Source organism: Rattus norvegicus, chromosome 3 (assembly GCF_036323735.1).
Source record: "Rattus norvegicus strain BN/NHsdMcwi chromosome 3, GRCr8, whole genome shotgun sequence".
Taxonomy (NCBI): domain Eukaryota; kingdom Metazoa; phylum Chordata; class Mammalia; order Rodentia; family Muridae; genus Rattus; species Rattus norvegicus.
The window spans coordinates 43,122,456-43,142,626 of NC_086021.1; the positions used below are offsets into that span (position 1 = coordinate 43,122,456).

General features: G+C 48.5%; 2 protein-coding genes across 2 annotated transcripts in view; both read left to right on the forward strand.

Annotated features, from left to right (window-relative positions):
* Positions 1-5,166, forward strand: part of Olfml2a (olfactomedin-like 2A) — a 29,323-nt gene extending 24,157 nt beyond the window's left edge. Inside the window, exon 8 of the mRNA NM_001106572.2 lies at positions 768-5,166. Within this exon, the coding sequence (NP_001100042.2) occupies positions 768-1,372 (605 nt within the window). The 3' untranslated portion in view covers positions 1,373-5,166. The remainder of the gene's footprint in view (positions 1-767) is intronic.
* Positions 3,493-18,424, forward strand: Golga2l2 (golgin A2 like 2). The gene is made up of 4 exons (XM_017592324.3): positions 3,493-3,500; positions 14,441-14,582; positions 15,005-15,130; positions 15,890-18,424. The coding sequence occupies exons 1-4, from the start codon at positions 3,493-3,495 to the stop codon at positions 16,334-16,336; spliced, it is 723 nt and encodes a 240-aa protein (XP_017447813.1). The 3' UTR covers positions 16,337-18,424.
* Positions 18,425-20,171: the final 1,747 nt, after the last annotated feature.

Genomic DNA, 20,171 nt, shown 5'->3' on the forward strand with positions numbered 1-20,171 from the left:
CGGGGCTGGCATCGCCCTCATCTCATTCCTAGGTGCCAGTGTCACAACTGGGGACCCACAGCCCGGGACTCACAGACACATGGATAATGTTAGTGCTTGACCCCATCTTTGTGAATTAGATGATGGACCTAGGTTCAGCCCCATGGTCAAGTTTTGGTGCAAAGTACTTGGGCACTGGTGAGCCCTTGGTGGTCTCTGGGGTGAGTGGGTGATGTTCTTTCTAGTGTGCTTCTGTTGCTGTGATAAGCACCATGACCTGAAGCAACTTGATTCAGAAAGGGGGGTTACTTCATGCTTCCAAGTAACAATCCATCACTGAGGGAAGACAGGACTGGGAAATCAAGGCAGGAACCCCTGAGGAACACTGCTTACTGACTTACTCTCTTATTTGTTCAGAAAACTCAGCTAGCTTCCTTATTTGTTTGCCTTTTTTTGTTTGTTTTTGTTTTTGAGACAAGGTCGCACTGTATAGCTCTATCTGTCTTGGAGCTCAGTCTGTAGATCAAACCAGCTTCAAACTCACAGAAGCCACCTGCGCCTGCCTCCCAAGTGTTAGGATTAAAGGCATAGATCACTATACCCAGCTAGCCCTCTTATACAGCCCTGGCCACCTGCCTAGGCATGGAGCCACCCCAGAGGGCTACCCCTCCATCATCAAGCAAAACAGTCTCTCCCAGATAGGGCCACAGCCTGGGCAGATCCTCTAGACTGTGACAAACTAACCAGAACAGGGTACCCTGGTATGACCTTCTACTTTCCACACGCAGGCCGGTGGAGTAATATGTACAAGCTGCCCTACAACTGGATAGGCACAGGCCACGTTGTGTACCAGGGTGCCTTCTACTACAACCGTGCCTTCACCAAGAATATCATCAAATATGACCTGCGCCAACGCTTTGTGGCCTCCTGGGCTCTGCTGCCCGATGTGGTCTATGAGGATACCACACCCTGGAAGTGGCGTGGCCACTCGGACATTGACTTTGCTGTGGATGAGAGTGGCCTGTGGGTCATCTACCCAGCCATGGATGAGCATGGCGAAACACAGCATGAGGTGATTGTGGTGAGCCGCTTGGACCCTGCAGACCTCTCTGTGCACCGGGAGACCACATGGAAGACGCGGCTGAGGAGGAACTCCTATGGGAACTGCTTTCTGGTGTGCGGCATCCTCTACACGGTGGACACTTACAACCAGCATGAAGGCCAAGTGGCCTATGCGTTCGATACCCACACCGGCACTGATGCTTACCCACAGTTGCCCTTCCTCAATGAATATTCCTATACCACCCAGGTTGACTACAACCCCAAGGAGCGGGTGCTCTATGCCTGGGACAATGGCCACCAGCTCACCTACACTCTCCACTTTGTCGTCTGAATGGGGACCCATGGTCACAAAGGAGGGCAGCAGAAGAGAAGGGGCTATCCTTAGCAACCCCTGCAATTGATATAAGTATCAGTTGGGGGTGTCCTGGGCTAGGTATTGGCTTTGATGGCTTTGAGTACTTTCTTAGTGCCCAGTAGGTGACACTTGCACAGCAATGCTGTGCTAGGAGCTTTTCCTGCGCTTACCCTTTTGACTCTTTCTACTTCTTCCCTTGAAGGCAGAGGTTCCTAAGCCCATTGAACAGATGAAGTGACTAAAGCCCAAAGGAGCAGCATTCCAGATGGGCAGGCTACGTCCTCACAGTAGCCACATTTGACAGATGAGAATCCCTCCTCCAGTCCCCTTCCAGGGCTCTGCAGAGCCTGAGGTCTTTGGGACCTATGCAGTGGTGTCCTGCAGCTCCAGGCCTCTCCTCTGACTGAATGCTGGTAACCTTGAGCTTAGAGCTTCTTGACCTATGGTCAGCCCCTGTGCTCTCTTGCTCTTCTGTCTAACCACATTCCAAAAGTTCATCATCACAGACACTAAGCAGTCACTGAAGCAAATGCTGGCCAGGTCCATGGCCCTTCCTCTGTAGCGACTTCTTGTCCCTATGTTCCTTGCACATTTTGCAGCAGATGGGAAGATATAGGCAGCTAAGCTCTGGCAGTGTTGGTGCTGGCCTGAGCTTCCCCCCATTTCAACTCCTCTACCAGAAGTCCTCGCCTTGGCCATCCACTAGGCCTCGGCTCCTTCCTTAGCCCTTCCCAAAGCCTTGGGCCAGGGGCCTTTTCTGGGCCTTGAAAGCTATTCTGTCCACACTCAGGGATTGCTAAGAGTAAGGCCTTTGTCCCCAGAGAGGGTGGCCACAAGATGGAACAGGTTCTGTTTCCCTTGTTGATCGAAGTCTGGTCATTTGGTGGGTTGATTCAGCAGCCTGGGAATCTGAGGGAGACAGGACAGCAGGGTTCAGAGGAGACTTCTCAGTTCGCAGGACAAAACCCGGAGGTAGAGGCAGGGGAGGGTAGACTGCGGTCTCAGCACCAGGATTTTCTTTGAGATGGGACTTGGGTTTGTGGACACACAACTGAACATATATAAGCTACCTTAAAATAGGATTGGCAGCTAGCTGTCCTGGTACGGCTTGTGGCCCTCAGAGCCTTCAGACCCAGATAGCCCTGAGAACAAGACCTTGCAAGCCAGCCTATGGCAGCTTTGGGCATTCTTTTTAAAGCTGGAGGGAAGTTCTTTTTCCCATCTTGTTTTACCAAAGAAAATATAGGTCCCAATGGTTCTAGGGTATGGACGGAGTCATACAGTGCGAGGTACAGCTGATCTCCTTTGGAAAAGCCCTATACTGAGACAGCTCTGCCTGCAAAAAACAACAGATCCCCAGTACCTTGAAGGTGTCTACTGCTGCCCCTGGACCCTGGACACTTCCTTGTGCCCTGTGCCCGCTCCTAGGATACCCGCAGTGAAATATGAACCAATTTATGAAATCCCGCTGTGCAGTACTCTGTAGAGCGATTCAGGTTCTGTGCAGCCTTGCTGTCTTCTGGACATTGTTGGGAGATGTTTTACTTAAGGAACAACTCCCTCCTGAAATAAAGAGGGACAGTGGTAGCCAGCCCAGCCAGGTCTGACTCACAGTGGTAGCCACATCCAGCTTCCCCCACCCAGCTGACCACCACAGGCTACTCCTCCAGCCTCTTCAGAGAACTTGGAGGCCCCGGCCTTCCCCTTGGCCCTGGGTGTGGGTCTTTTCAAGACTCTGTGTTTTGTGATGTCATAGTCCAACCATGTGAGAGGTGCTCAGGCAACAGCCTGAGTAGAGGGAACGCTAGGACACACTGGTTTTGAAAAGTAAACATGTGGCATAGTTTCCTGGGGTGGGACACAGGGCCTCAATTGTCCTCAAGTGTCCTCCAGGCCCCTTCAGGCCTTTGTGTGTTGTATGGTAAACACAGTTCATTTCCTCACTTGTAAACGGTCATACCGGATGCCAAGTAACTCACTTGTCACATAGGCTGGTAATGAAAGAACCAGGCTTCCAAATCAGGTAAGCTGTCACTGTCATCTGGAAACCATCAGTGTGCTGGACATACTGTGGAAAGTAAACTACAAAAGGCGCCATGGACAGGTGAGGACAATGACAGGAATTTACTCAGGATCACACAAGCAATGTGGTCTGGGGCAAGGCTAGGGGTTCAAGGCTCATCAGAGCATGTTTCCTGCTGTCAACAAATTCCAAAAGTTTGCTGGTAGTTGCAGTCAGTCAAGATGGCCTGGGCAAGAGCTCCCCAAAAGGCCCGGTTCTACAAAGCTTTGAACACCAAGCCAAGGAGGGCCACATCTAGCCTTGTCTAGGACACAACTGAGTCAATTAACAGAGCCAAGGAAATTCCAACAGTTTCTAATTAGATTTTGTCCTATTGGTAATGAGAAACATGCAAGGGATTTTGCTAAGGAGCCTGAATCTGCCAATCTGTGAACTCTAAAGGAGACCCCAGCTCCCACTACCACACACACAAACACACACACACTCACAGACACCTATGCACACTTACCACATACATGCCACACATATACACACTATGCACATCTTTACACACATACACTTCTCACATCCCACACGAACACATGTGTGCACTCACACATACCTTGGGTAGCATTTTTCTGGGGAATAGATACTTCATAGAAGGAGGGATCTGGACTGTACAGAACTGCCCCCGACCTTTCTATAAGGACAGAGCATCCTGCACCTCTGAACAGCTCTACAGGTGAATGGGCTTTGGCTTCCATCACTGATTCCTCTCTGGAGGTTGCCAGGCCTTGAGTGGTGCTGGGCACAACTCGGGACCCAGTAGAGAATCTTATTCTCCCTCCTGCATTGAAGATCCAGCACTGTGTGACTGTCAGAGTCCTAGGTGCAGGGGAATTGGGAGCCCGGGTTAGTTTCCAGTTGGCCTCCTTCTCAGGCTGAGTAGGGGTATTAACTCCCTCACAGAAGTGGGACTAAGGCTTAGTGAGAACACAAGACCTTAGGAGACCTCACAGCACTTCCCAGAACTGGAAGTCACTTTGACCTGCAGTCTATACTAACCCACCTTGGAATCCCCAATTGGCAGTGTCTTCTCTCATTATAGGTTATGAACCTCGAGTTCAGAGAAATTGAGCTATTCGGTCAGGGTCCGGTACCTGGCATATGGAGGTGAGATTCGAACTAGGTCTCTTTAAACCAAAGCCCCCAGCTAACTGTTGAAGTAGTCATGTTTTTGTTTTTGCTTTCGTGGTTTAGAACAATAGGAAGCTCAACGACAAGTTTGAGATTATTTTAAATGCTTATATGGAGTTTAACCAGCTTCATTCTAGCTCTTTGCATGTACCTTTACCCCGATTTATTTTTATTCTACTGTATTTTTTATACTGTATTTTTTTGTAAGGTGCCACAAGATCTTTTTGCAACAGGGTAGCATATACATAAATAAAACCCATGACTATAGCTGGATGTGGTGGCTCAGGCCTTTGGTCCATGTGCCTGGGAGGCAGGGGCAGACAGATTTCTGAATTCAAGGCCAGCCTGGTCTACAAATCAAGTTCCAGGACTCCCAGAGCTACACAGAGAAACTATCTCAAAAAGAAAAAGAAAAATGTACTGAAAGCTTTATTTAAACTCTTAAGCACTGTGGACTACAACCTTGGGTATAGCTCCATGTCAGAGCGCTTGCCTAGTGTGTATGAGGGCCTGAGTCTGGTTCCCAGCATCAAGCATCAATCAATAAATAAAGTGTTTCTGGGTCGGTATAGCCTTGGCTGTCCTGCATTTCCCTTTGTAGACCAGGCTGGCCTGGAACTCACAGAGATCCACCTGCCTGCCTCTGCTTCCTGAAGCCATCACCACCCGGCTTTTCGACCCAGGCTGCCCTCAAGCTTGGTATGTCTCAAAGCATGGCCTTGAGTTCCTGATTCCCCTGCCTTTGTCGCTTGCGTGGCTTGCAGAAATGAGCCACTGGGTCCCGCTGTTTATTTGTTCTAGTTAGGTCTATGTTGGTGGGAGAGACCATGATTAGAAAATAAAACGTGTAGGGGAGAGGGGTTATTTCATCTTAGGTGCCATGTCCAGGTAACAGTTTATCACTGGACAAAGCCATGGAAAGACTCAGAGAAAACCTGGAGTCGGGAACTGTGGAGGAATGCTGACTGGCTTGCTCAGCTTCTTACATAGCCCAGGGGTGGCTCCGCCTACAGTGGCTTCAACCCTTCCTCACAATCGTTAATTTTCAGACTGAGCATTCTCCCCAACCCCTTGCCTCTCTGTTCTTTTCACAAACGCTTCCATTCCTTTTATGGAAATACTTTTAATTCCCAAATGAGCTTATATAAGCTGTTAGCCAAAGCAATTGTTTTTAATTTTAAGGAGAAAACTTAATTTTACAGTAGTAAAAAAGAAAGCTGGTATCAATGAGCCCAAATAGACACTGGCTGTCAGCCACTTGAATCTGGGCAGTGCTGCAGCATTCTGGGGCTCTTAGTGATGGAGCACTGGATTAGCACTTGCTAGGTCCCGGGCCTCACTCCCAGCACTGCAAAGAAAAATAAAACAAAGAGACCAGTGAGATAGTTCTGCCAGTAAAGGTGCTTGGCAGCCTTATGGTCTAAGTTCTATCCTGGAGTCCCAGAATCCCGGACTTCATGGTCCTTCACGAGATGGCTTGGATACATACCACCATGCAGTGCTTAACTGATTGGTTGCCCCAACCCCCTTATACCAGCGATATCGTCTCTTTTTATAAACATTGATGTATATTTATTTTATGCGCATGGGCATTTTACCTGTCTGTAGGGATGTGCACCTTGTGCATGCATGTACCCTTGGAGGACAGAAATGGGCAACAGATTCCCCTGAACTAGAGTTACAGACAGTTGTAAGCTGACATATTGGGGCTGGGAACTGAACCCAGGTTTGCTGAAAAAACAGCCAGTGCCCTGAACCACTGGGTCATTTCTCCATCTCCTACATAGACACCTTTGGATCTGTTTGGCTGGGCTTTGCTTTCCGCTATAGAGCCCTTGTCACATCAGGAAGCTAGGCCCTGTCCCTGACACTCGGGGGCCTCTGGGGCTACACACTTACCCTACACAGAGCCAACCATAGATGGGCTTTGGGTAACCTGGATCACAGACCCTTGGGCATGCCTCTTCTTCTATAACCCAAGATTCTGGCCAACAAGGCCTTTCTGTCAACTCATACCTACCCCTACTGTGGACATTTGAATAAGAATGGCCTGGAGAGATGACTCAGAGGTTAAGAGCGCTGGATGCTTTTCCAGAGGACTTGGGTTCAATTTCCAGCACCCACATGAGAGCTCAGAAATATCCATGATCTCCAGCTCCATGGGATTCAACATCCACGTATACATGCAGGCAAAGTACCAAAGCACATAACATAAAAACAAATAATAAATCATTAACAATATATAAGGCTCATATATTTGAATGCTTGAACACCAGGAAGTGGCACTGAAAGGATTAGAAGGATTAGGGGGGGGGGCTGGGGATTTAGCTCAGTGGTAGAGCGCTTACCTAGGAAGCGCAAGGCCCTGGGTTCGGTCCCCAGCTCCAAAAAAAAAAAAAAAAAAAAAAAAAAAAAAAAAAAAAGAAGGATTAGGGGTTCTCTCTCTCTCTCTCTCTCTCTCTCTCTCTCTCTCTCTCTCTCTCTCCCTCTCTCCCTCTCTTCCTGCTAATGGATCAGGATACAGCTCTCAGTTACTGCTCAAATGCCTGCCTGCATGCTACCATGCTCCTTATAGTGATGATAATGGACTACGTCTCTGTCACTGTAAGCAAACTCTAAATTAAGTTATATACATATACCTATACCTATATACATACACATATACATATATATGTTGCCTTGGTCATGATTGTAGTGAAAATTTTTAGAATTTTGGTTTCTCTAAACACAGAAATAGTTCTTGCTCTTTTGTTCTCTTCCCTCTCTATCCATTCTCTTCTCATTCCCCTTCCCCACCTCTTCATGCATTCGTGGTTGACCTCTCCTCTCTCTCTCTCCCCCTCTCTTTCCCTCTCTCTCTTTCTCTTTCTCTGCCTTTCTCTATCTCTACTACCCCTTCAACTCCCCTCCCCATGCTCTAAACTCTATTCCATACAAAACAGAAAACCCCACAGAAATATGAGAATATGTTTTAATTTTATCACAGATGTGGGACATGGGGCTGCTTCAGGTTGTCCAGAGCAGCTGACTATGATTTACCTCATGCTCTAGCAGAGGCATGATTTTGCCAGCCACAGAGAGTTCCTGCAATTGTGTGATGTTTGGAATTCTGGGAACTTTTTAGAGTGTATATAAATGCTAGGGCCCAGAACTGTGGGGCGGACTGTTGGTTGGTTATTATTGGTTGTTGTTGTAGTTGTTAAGTAGTCATGAGCAAAGAAAAAAACAAGAAGAAATTAGACATCCTGACAGCAAAGATCAAACTTGCCCCAAGGAACTCAACACCCCTAATAAGCAGGAAGTAGTCTAATGATAACATCACCATCTTTCTGACCCTGAACTTTATTCAGGGATCTCTTTCCTTTCCTCTCTGTCCTTTTATCTCTCTTATCTACAGTTAGGGGGTTGAAAGATTGGAGGGAGGGCTGGAGAGATGGCTCAATGGTTAGGTCCTGAGTTCAATTCCCAGCAACCACATGGTGGCTCATAAATAAATGTTAAGAAAGAAAGAAAGAAAGAAAGAAAGAAGAAGGAAGGAAGGAAGGAAGGCTGGAGAGAAAAGGGTGGAGAAGGGTGGAAAAAAGACTAGCTTACAGATGAGACACAGAATATGCTTATTTTATTTGGTTTTGATAATTACTGAGAGGTAACTCCTAATCTACTGTTCTAACTGATGACTCAGCAGTGTATCCCAGATACTTGTTCTTTCTCCTAGCCATGTGCTCAAGGCCCATCTTCCCTCATGGCAGCTTCCTCTTGTCTCTTCATCTTCCTCCTCATCCTCCTCTTCCTCCTCTTATTCCTCCTCCTCTTCTTCTTCCTCCTCTTCTTCTTTCTCCTCCTCCTCCTCCTTCTCATTTCTCCTCCTCCAATCAGGTCACTGCAAACCCACCTACCTCTAATCCCTCCAGTAACTGGCAGTAACCAATTTTATTTAACCAATAGTTTTAAACCAAGGAACAAGGTTTTCACAACAAAAGCTTGTAAACAAGAGAAGTCACTAATGGGCCTAGACCTTCTAGTATAGAATTTGGCATTACAATACACAGCAACAGACCAAACCCCAACACAGTCTCTTCACAGCAATAGATCAGTGACTAAGACACCTACCCATCCTGCCTCGCTTGGGGCATTCCAGTTCTGTTGAAATGCCACCTTCCCAGGAAGCTGTCCTTGAAGGCAGCTCTAAATTTGGCTTCAGCTCCATGTTTTCTCTGTTCATAAACCAGCATCCACCAGTTTATTGGCTTGGAGTCCACCAGAGTTGATCCTGTTTTCTCCTCTGCCCGCACACAGACCTTTGGAGAAAGGGGATGGGTGAGAGATTGAGAACTTTGGGGAGTTGGCCATAGAAGACAGCATAAAGGGAAGCAATTCTTTGATTAGGGAACTATATGCCAGACTTAAAACCAGCAGGGCTGAGTGAGGAGGGAAAGCTGGGAGCGGGAGGTGACTGGAGAAGCCTCAGCCTCTGAGCAGGCAGGAGTAGGAAGGTAATCATGAAGAAGGGAAGGGACTGGGTTAGAGATAATTGGCGTGGTAAAGCAGTTCATCTGACAGAAGATCTTGAAGGGAAATGGGTGGGCAGGTGTTGGGATGTATAGGAGAGCAGGGCAGGGCATCTATGGTCAGCAGAGACTGGACTCCTCCCCCAAGCAGGGGAGGAAACCTTATAGAAGAGATGATGAGGATCCAACCACCGAGGGGGTATGGAAGCGCTGCACCAGAATCAGTTACCAGGGCATCACCTGAATTACCGTGATGGGGCGGGAGACTTTAAGGTCGTAGTGTTCATATTGTGGGAACCTGTTGTGAGGGGCTGGGTGAGAGGAAGTCTGGCAGAGAGGCCTGAGGAGGAGGGAAAAGGCTGTGAAGTGATAACACTGCACACTGCATGCTCCTCACCCACCTCCTGAGCTCTGTGGTCCGACATCCTGGGCTAAGATGATCTGGGATCTTCTGAGGCACCGCTGGGTCCAGGACTAAGGATGGACAGTTGCCTCAGCTCGGCCGGATAGCTAGCAATGAACACATTCAAGATAATAGGGCTCCTATCTAGAGACCCCCACCCCACTTTCTGTTAAGCTGTATGTACATTGGTCCTGATTGTATGCTTAGCAGTGATGAACTCCATCCTCTGCCCTGATCATGGTCTCTTAACCTTCCTCTATCCCATCAACCAATGGGCCTAAGACCTTATGCCATGCTCGCCTCTGTGCTGCCTTGGGCCACCTCCCCACAGCTCACTCAGCAGCACCTTTAGGATCATGCTGTTGTGACCCTGCTTTTCCTGCAAAGCACAGGGGGCCTCTTTCATGAGGGTGGGTTCTGTTGACTGGGAGCAAAGCTCAGAGGCTTGGGGGGATTCGGGTGAGGGCCGGCTCCGCAGAACAGCAAAAGATCACCAGTTATTTATTTATTTATTTATTTTTTGGTTCTTTTTTTCGGAGCTGGGGACCGAACCCAGGGCCTTGCGCTTCCTAGGTAAGCGCTCTACCACTGAGCTAAATCCCCAGCCCCAGATCACCAGTTATTAAACAACACCCACTCCAGCCTTCCGGGTAAGCAGATGTCAATTTCTTCTGTTGAAGAAAAAAACTTGTGTGTTTAACAATTCTGCTGTGTCTAGTGCTTGTCTGTGAGAGCGCAGATCTGTGCTCTCCTGCAATCTGTCCTGTCAGGGAACCACCCAGAGTGGGCTGGGCTCTCCTCCATCACTCAGCAAGGAACAGATACCCCACAAACATGCCCACAGGCCAACCCATTGAAGGAAATTCATGAACCGAGGTGACGCAACTCCCAGGTGTGTCAACCTGGCAAGGGAAGCTATGACACTTATCTGAGTTCAGAGCCCTTCTAACAAAGATATCACGTGCTGGCACAAAAGCAGAAATGCAGATCTGTGGAACACAACAAAAGCTGTACAGATGCCAAAAAAATACACGTGGGAGAAAACCCTTTAGAAAAAACATGCTCTCATGTAAAAGGATAAAATGACTCCTCTAGTTCAATCAAAGGTGATGAAGACGTGGCACAGGGGCCTGTGATGCAGGGCTGTGTAAATCAAATGAGCCCATCCATTTTCTAAGTCCAGGAGGCACAAACAAATCAAACCAACCAACCAAACAAACAAACAAAAAACTTAGCAATAGGTCAAGCACATGACTTTAATCCCAGCATTTGGTAGGCAGAGACAGGAGGATCTCTATGAGTAGGAGGCCACTCTGATCTCCATATAGTGAGTTGTAGGCCAGCAAGAGCTATATTGGGAAACCTTGCCTCAAAAACAAACAACTTCTCACAATTGGGTCGTTGAGATGGCCCAGTCAGGAAAGGTAGAAGGAGAGAACCAGCCACACAGAGTTGTCTTCTTGTCCTCTGCCACATATGCACCATGGCACATGTGGCATGCATACACACATACACACACACACATACACACACACACACACACACACACACACACACACACACACACACACAGGTTGTTTGCTATTGATACTTTGACACTCCTGGGGCTCCTAAAAGAATGCAGAATGTGGGGTTGGGGATTTAGCTCAGTGGTAGAGCACTTGCCTAGCAAGCGCAAGGCCCTGGGTTTGGTCCTCAGCTCGGGGGGTGGGGAGGGATATGCAGAATGTTGTCACTGCTGTCTGTTACCCACCAAAACTAGATAGTAAACCTTGTTCCTGAACATACTACACAATTTTGTTGCATGATATGGAGAAATAAAGTGAGGACTAAGAGGAAAGCCTCCTCCCAGCAGCCCAATTCTCACAGTTCTGGTAGGTGCTGTGCAGGCTGCTGGGCTCCTCATCACCAGCCTTATTTACAACGAACCTGCATGCTACAGTACACTACTGTCCCACCGGGAGGCCTACAGGTTCAATTGTGGCTTGACTGGGAAGCGACTGACTGCTTCTGATTGGATTTAAGGCCCACTACCCAAGAAATAATTTGGGGTTGGGGATTTAGCTCAGTAGTAGAGCACTTGCCTAGGAAGCGCAAGGCCCTGGGTTCAGTCCCCAGCTCAGGAAAAAAAAAAAAAAAAAACCCAAGAAGTAATTTATGTCTGGTGTGGTAAATTTGTTTGAAAGTCTGTTACTGCAGAGGTGATAGGCCACACTTCCATTCCAGTTTTGCTAAGTGGACATGGTATGTCTGTGTCAAATCGCCTTCTAAATGTATTTATGCCTATACATCAGTACAGATGCCAGCTTTAGTCAGAGAAGCTGGGTGTTTGCGGTAGTCAGCAGTTACTGCAGATAAAATCAAACTGGTCAAGTGCTGACAGGGGGTGACTGTTAAACCCCGAGCCCACACATCTGTGTTACTTTTCCAAGGTTCACAAGTAAAACAAACAAACAAAAACCAACAACAAAGCAAGTTGACCTTCAGCTTGGGATATGATTAGAGAAAAACACCATAGGGAACAATATAGAAATAAGCTAAATTCTAACATTATGTTTAACTAGGAAAAGAAAGAAAATGTGAACTCAGCTGACCCCTAACATTTAGCATACAAAAAGCTCTTGGTCTGACCCTCAGCACACGTATGTGGCATGTATAACTGTATAACTGCATAGGCATAGAAATGTATAGCTCTAATCCTATCACCTGGGAGATGGAGTCATAGGGTCAAAAGTTTAGGGTCATTCTCAGCATCCCCTAGCATAGCAAGTTAGAGGCTAGCCTAGGCTACATGATACTCCATCTCAAAAAACCTCCAAAAAGCAAATAAACAAAGCGTCATCACCATCATCACCACCACCATCATCATCACCATCATCATCACCACCATCATCATCATCATGATGTAAGAGCTCAAGGAAGGGATGAACGTTATGGATGCTCTCTTTTGAGCACACCATTCTCTCTTTTAAATTCTCAGAGCAGCTGTGGTCACCTACCTAAGATGCGCCCAAGACAGGACGGACACATTCCGTCATAGAAGTGGGTAGGGCTGATAAGGTACTATCCCTCCCTAGTGATTAATCCCAGACCCTAAATGGTTACTGAGACATTTTCTTCAGAAACGCACCACTGTTAAATCGTTATAAATAACCCCTTCTCCGTGCCTTAATTCAATGTACTGTTTCACAGAAAGGAAGAAAGGAAAGAAAGACTAATATAAACAAACAGCATTAATGTAAAATAAATGTTGGAAAGGCTCTGAGAAATTACAATTCTTGTGCACCCAAAGCCGGGAAGGGTTGGCAACGTGCCTTGATGGCCGCAGGGGAATAGATTTGGGTTGGCTTGGTTTCCCCTCAGGTTTCCACCCTCCAGAGAGACTCTGAAGTCTTTCTTGGAATCTTGAACTTTGCCCTTGAACTCCTTACCACTTGGGAGACAGAGTGTCCCATGTCAGGCTCCCTGGGATGAGCTGCATGTATAATGTGGGGGAGTTCCTGGGAAACTGAACTTCACAGCTGGAAACCTCCCGCAAACCATCTCAACCTGAGGTCCTGAGAGCCATGGGGTGGACACGAGGCATTTTTGAAGCAGCTTTTCATCTTTGATTCTCCGGAGACTGATCCATATTCATGGAGTTAGGGGTGCTGTTTGCATAGGTTTGGAGGATTATAAGGACTCATCTCTGAGACGGTGTTTGGACGATGCCCTTTCTGCTCCCACAGTTCTAGGACTGTGCCTCTCCCCACGGATACGTTGATTCAGGAAGTACTGGTGTGTTGTTATTCTAATAGATGTGTTAGAAAGGGCCCCCTGATGGAGCTAGCAGGAGTTCTTGGATTTGATCCTAGCACCACATAAATGGGGTGTGGTGGTGCATGTCTGTGATTCCAGAACTCAGAAGGTAGAGGACTGAGGATGAGAAGTTAAAAGCCACCCTCGGCAACGTAGTGAGTTTGAGACCAAGCTGAGATGCACGAACCCTTGCCTAAAAATTAATTACGGGGTTGGGGATTTAGCTCAGTGGCAGAGCGCTTGCCTAGCATGCGCAAGGCCCTGAGTTCGGTCCCCAGCTCCAGAAAACAAACAAACAAACAAAAAAAAAACAAAAAAAAATAAAAATTAATTAATAATTTTAAAAACTTGGGGTTGTGAGTCGTGGCTCAGTGATAGAAAAATTGTCTGGCATACTCGCAGACTGGATTTGATTTTTTTTTTTTTTTTAATACCCTGAAGGTTAGGGATGGTGGTGTGGACCTTTGGGAGGTAGAAGCAGATCATTTGAGACCAGTCTGAGCTGCATAGAAAGACCCCATCTCAAAACAAAAGCACAGGGGTTGGGGATTTGGCTCAGTGGTAGAGCGCTTGCCTAGGAAGCGCAAGGCCCTGGGTTCGGTCCCCAGCTCCGAAAAAAAGAACAACAACAACAAAAAAAAAAAAAAAGCAAAGGAGACAGAAATGTAGAAATGCCTTGGGAGAATGCCAAGTGTGATTAGGAAGAGGAGATATCACCCCGGAAGATCACCGGGGCCATTGGTGCTGTGCCAGCTGCTGCCTCAGCCTGTCAGGTCCAAAGTCTGCTTTCTCTGTCTGCAGAACAAGGACCTAACCAGAGAGTGAGACGCCCTCAAGCTGGAGCTGCACAAGAACGGGTAAGAATGGGAAGGCAGCTGGGCTCTCTGCAGCCTCAGTGTGGAGAGTGGAGACTCAGCCCAGACAGGCTTGGGTTTGTGTAGAGCTGAGCTCTGGTCCCAGCCATGCTCCTGACTCATGGTGTGGCCCCAGGTAACTCAGTCTCTGAGGCCTGTTGCTTGTGACTCAGTCCCTGTGAGGCCTGTCACTTGTGACTCAGTGCTTTGTCCTGTGGCTGTGTGACAAGGCTTGTGCGTCACTCTGAAATGGGTTCCTTTCTGTTCTGCCTCTGGCCACAGCAAAAGTAATGAGGACCTGAGGCAGCAGAACTCCGAACTGGAAGAGAAACTTCGAGTCCTGGTGGCAGAGAAAGCAGCTTCACAGTTGGGGGCAGGGGAGCTGCAGAAGAAGTTAGAGATGTCAGAGCTGCTGCTGCAACAGGTGAGAGGTGCAGCCCTCACCCCTAAGGCCCAGGCACAAAGTCCGTGGGTCCTTGGGGGTGACCTTCGGCCAAGTGTGGACAGTTTGGAACCTCCTCCTGTCCTGTGCTGATGTTTACTAATTGCTCAGTGGAGCCCTGGCCACACCTGTGAATCAGTCTTCGTGAGGGCGATGTGTCTGTTGCATCCTTACTTTTATTTATTTATTTATGTTGTTGAGACAGAGTCTCAAGGGTAGCCCAGGGTGACCTGTAACTCCCCAGGTGAACGAACTCATGGTAATCCTCCTACCTAGAGGTTGTAGGCATGAGCCACCAGGCCTGCTGAAATGCCAGCATTCTGTTTCATTTAAATGGCCCAACAGCCTGCTTTGCTCCTCCTGACACTTTCTCCTATGGCAATGACCCTGGGTTGTCATCCTAGCTCACACTCTTGTGGGGAGCACTGCAGCAGAACAGCATAGACTCCCAGACCCAGGCCTCTGGCGGTAATGAGCAGTTGCAACAGGCCATAGAGGAGCGGTCTCAGCTGGAGAGCCATGTTGGCCAGGTGAGGATCTGTGGGGGGAGGGGAAGGGCATGACGCCCAATGGCCAAGAGCCGGTGAGGACCAGTGACAGCCCTTCATAACTCGTACATTGACTGATGCAGCTGATGGAGTCGAGAGAGACCAGTATGCAGAGAACCTGAAAGGAGAGAGTGCCATGTGGCAGCAGAGGGTACAGCAGATGGCAGGTGAGGCCTGGCCTCTGCTATCTTTGCGCTTCCTGAGCATCAACGTGGTGGAGCTGAGGGCTTAGGGGCTTCGGTTTTGCAGAGGTGGGACTGGGGATGGGTGGGCCTGGGATCTCCAGTACCCCCGCCCTGTGCCTTGGGCAGGTGCACGCACTGAAGGAAGAGAAGGAGCAGAGCTGGAGACCAGCTGGACAAAACTTAGGAGTTCAATCGAGGGCAAGTAGGTCAAGGGTGACCTGAGAGCAGTAGTAGGTCAAAGTGACATGAAGGTGGCTTCTATTGCCCGGGGTGGGGAGGGGGAGGTTTGGGGCAGGTGGGTGTAAGTGCATTGTAACAGGGGCAAAGGGTCTCTGCCAGGACCAGGTGACAAGCCTTGCCATCTCTCTGAGCGTGTGCCTTTCTGTGCAAAACAGGGTGGCATGCCTACTGGTAGCTCCTGCAGATGACTGAGCATCCCAGAATTGTACTGGAGTGGTTTGAAATGCTTACCGCTTATCTGAGACCCTGACAGAAAAGAAGCCAAGGCTTGGGGCAGGAGCCTGACTCACAATGGAGCCCAAGAAGCCTAAGGTGAATTCCTTCAGTGGGCCAGCTTCCTTTCTCAGAGAAGCTGCAATCTCCAGAGCCTCCCCCTGGGCCCTCCAAGGCAGAAGAGTGGCTGCAGGGAGAGGTTGAGCAGCTGCAGAAGGAACTGGAGGGTCTGACAGGTCAGCTGCGGGCCCAGGTGCAGGACAATGAGAGCCTGAGCCACCTGAACCGGGAGCGGGAGGGGCGGCTGCTGGAGCTGGAGAGCGAGGCCCAGCAGTGGAGCGAGCAGATCCTGGAGAGCATGCAGAGTGACCGCACCACCATCAGCAGAGCGCTGTCACAGAACCGCGAGCTCAAGGAGCAGCTGGCTGAGCTGCAGAACGGCTTCTTCAGGCTGGTGCGGAGCCTGCAGGCCCTCCTTGCTTACAGGGAACACACTCACCCCTTTTGGTCAGCACCGGCAGAGGATGGGGTGCTGTCCGCCTCACGTTAGGTGGTAGTGGTGAAGGCACCCCACAATCCCGAGCCCTAGGGTGTGTGGGAATGTTCCAGCAGCCTTCCCTACTCTGAGAGTGAGTACACATGCAATTCTGAGGACTTCAGCCACATTAGGTCCTACTGACTGTTGTTTTCTGTCCAGACCAATGAAAACATGGAAATTACCAGTGTGTTACAATCAGAGCAGCATGTCAAGAAAGAACTGGCCAGGAAGCTGGGAGAGCTTTAGGAGAGGCTGGGAGAGCTGTAGGAGAGGGTAAACCCCTGGAGGTGGAGGCAAGAAGAACTAGAGTCCAACATTATTACCCTTAGCTATATAGTGGGCTCAGCATGAACTCCAGGAAACCCTGCCTCAAAAAAAAAAAAAAAAAAAAAAAAAAAATCACATACGACAGGCTGGCCAGGTGACTCAGTGGATGAAAGTGCTTGCTGCACAAACCTGGTGACACGAGTTCAATCCCCGGAACCTATGTAAGGTGAGAGAGAACCGAAGCCATAAAGTGTCCTATCTGGAAGACCGTTAGAGCAGTAAGTAAGTAGTGTGCAGGAAGGCACTCCTACTCTGCTCACCGAGACACTTCAGAGCTCTCAGGCCCTGCCTGGCCTGGCATGTTGTCGTCCAGTTCTCTTCAGTGGGCAGTCTGCAGGGTTGAGAGTGTTCCCAGGGCACAGAGCACAAAGACTCCATCTGGCCCCGGGCAGTGCCCAGACGCTGCCCGCCCCCTGTTTTGCACCAGCCTGAACTCTGCCTATGTCTGCTGACCCCTGGCATTCCTGCAGAGACCCCCACGAGGCAGAAACAGTCAGGGCTTTCAGAGTGTCTGCCCGCTGGAGGGATGAATATCTCTGAGATTATCTGCCATGAATGCAGGGTGGCCCTTCACGTGACTAAGGTTGGCTGGCTCTGCCCTAGCCCTTGACGTTTGGCTCCAGAGCCCTCATTCCAACGGGGGTTGGGGGGGTAGGACAGAAACCTTATTCTCTTCTTGAAAGGGAGGCCCCCATACCCCTATCTGTACAGAACCCTACCCCCAGCCTCAATCACCCCTCACCCCCACACAGGGCCTGGAGTTTCCCTGTTTATGGCTTGGCACCGGAGCAGATCCAAAGTCAAGCTCCCCGAGCTCTTTGAAGGCGGGCATTTATTGGTAGGGAAAGCCACTGTTCCCAGGATGTCCACCCAGCCTGCTCTGGCTTTTCTGGATAAAGTCCTGATGGGTCCTAACAGCTGCCACCGCCTGGATAAGCCCCTCGTGGGACAGCTGGGCTTTTGGAGACTCTGCCCTGCAGAACCCGGGCATTTGGCCTGGTCTCTAATATCATTTTCCCCATCTGTAAAGTGGGGTGATGATGTTCCTGATCTCCCAGGAATATTCTAAGATTAAAATGGGTTCTTGGATGTGAAAAGGCTCTGTGTGGGGCCCATGGAAGACACTTAGAAATACAAGGCACAGAGAACCCTAACTAATCTGAAATGCTAAACCAGGCTGGTGCCCTCTACCTGCCCTCTTAGGACCTCAGATTAGAGCAGGGCCACTGTGAACAGTGAACAAACATGAGATAAGTAGACCACCGTGGTAGCCTTGCTGTCTTAATTAAATTTCTACTGCTGTGACGAAAACTGTGACTATATTATTCAGGGTTCTCTAGAGTAACAGAACTATAGAATGTATTTATCTACTATATTACCTATATTTATAATATATATAATCTCCCATATGGGAGATTTATTAACATGACTTACAAGCTATGGTCCAACAATGGCTGTCTATCAATGAAAGGTCCAAGAGCCCAGTAGTTGTTCAGTCCACAAGGTTGCATGTCTCAGCTGGTCTTCAGTGTATGCCAGAATACTGAAGAAGTGGGTTCTCATGCCAGGGAACGCTAGCAATGAAATTGGTAGCAAGAGCAAGAAGGCAAAAAGACAGAGAGTCTTCCTTCTTCCATGGCCTTTATCTAGGCTGCCAGTGGAAGGCATGGCCCAGATAAAAGGTGGATTTTCCTACCCCAAAGATCTGGATTAGAAGTAGGTCTTCCCACTTCAAATGATCTAATTAAAAAAAAAAAAAAAAAAAAAAAAAAAGCCCTAACAAATAGATCTAGCCTTGGGCTGGAGAGATGGCTCAATAGTTAAGAGCACTAACTGCTTTTCCAGAGATCTTGAGTTCAAATCCAGCAACCACATGGTGGTTCACAACCATCTGTAATGAGATCAGATGCTCTCTTCTAGTGTGTCTGAAGACAGCTACAGTGTACTTATATATAATAAATAATTTTTTTTTTTGGTTCTTTTTTTCGGAGCTGGGGACCGAACCCAGGGCCTTGCGCTTCCTAGGTAAGTGCTCTACCACTGAGCTAAATCCCCAGCCCCAATAAATATTTTTTTTAAAGCATGTCTAGCCTTTTGGGTCTTAAGTTCAGATGTAGTTGAGTTGATGACCAAGAACAGCAATCGCAATTACTGAAAGCAACTTGGGAGGAAAGGGTTTAATTCAGTTTAGTTTGTTGTTGTTTGAGACAAGGTTTCTCTGTCTCAAAGAGCTCGAGGCAGCTCTGGCTGTCCTGGAAATCACTCTGTAGACCAGGCTGGCTTTAAACTCAGAGGTCCACCTGCCTCTGCCTCCCCAGCACATTTCTCATTCAGACCATCATAGGCCATTATAAGTTTGGTGTGCAACTACACACACACGTGTGTACATGCCACACGCACGTATGAAATATAAGATACACAGATAACAGCACGGTAGAACAAGTTCTGGTGGAACTTTAAGTGCTCACAAGTTAAAGCAGAGGGCACTGCAGAGGGTGGCTGCCTACGTTGGAAGTCTTGGGACCACTAGAGGCATCTGTTCCTCTGTGGTAGTATTCCTCTAGGTAACTCTAAATGGCACATACCTTCTTTGAAGAACCTTCTGGAAACCTCCCTTTGCTCCCTGAGTCTCAGCTCCTGAACCTCCTGGGTTAAAGGTTGCTCCCTAAAATGGGGCTAAGGTTAGCAAGATGGTTTAGCAGATTAAGGCATTTCCCCCAGAGCCTGATGAGGACTTGAGTTCAATCCCTTGGACTCACAGATGAGAGAAGAGACCCAACTTCCAAAAGTTGTCCTCTGACCTCTGCATATGTGACAGACACACACACACACACACACACACACACACACACACACACACACACACACACACAATGGGGCTAGAGGAACCCAGAATGGTTTGGTGGTGACAAATGGCCCCATTTACATTCTCCACAGCCTTGACTTTCACCTTCCACATCTGAGTAAAACAACCTGCTCAGTATGTAACTGCTGCCGGCCAAACCCTTAGTCACACTTCCAACTAGACTGACACCTCCAGAACTGAAACTCAAAATCATGTACACAAGGAAACCTCCTTCCACAAGTTCTGGGTAAGGGGGCTCAGGGTTGCTTACCCGAAGGCTCGGCGACATCACTGTGATCCAGAGTCTTGCTTTCTTTGCTCAGCATCCTCACCCTTCGACCTCAGCCTCAGGGCTTCAAGATGGCTGCAGCACATCTGAACCTCACATCTGCCTCGTTGGTGTCCAGCGGTAGGAAAAGGACTGGCATCTGATACTTTACAGTGGTTCCCCTTCAGACTGTTCCTCTCTGACATCAGAATGGGTTACAATACTTCCCTCTGACTGTATGATTAGCCTGATCTTTGCCAAGGTTTACCTGAGTATATTGGAGAATGAGGGGACAGAGGGTAGGCCCTAGAACAAAGCTAGGTCTGTCCGAGGTGGTGGAAGAAGAGTGGTGGGCAGCGAACACTGTGGTCACATCACAATCCCCTCCTGACTCAACACACTTTCTT

Coding starts and splice junctions, on each gene's coding strand:
- Golga2l2 (XM_017592324.3), top strand. Junction 14,583..15,004: donor CAGAGCTGCTGCTGCAACAG/GTGAGAGGTGCA, acceptor TTGTCATCCTAG/CTCACACTCTTGTGGGGAGC. Junction 15,131..15,889: donor TGGAGAGCCATGTTGGCCAG/GTGAGGATCTGT, acceptor AGCCTAAGGTGA/ATTCCTTCAGTGGGCCAGCT.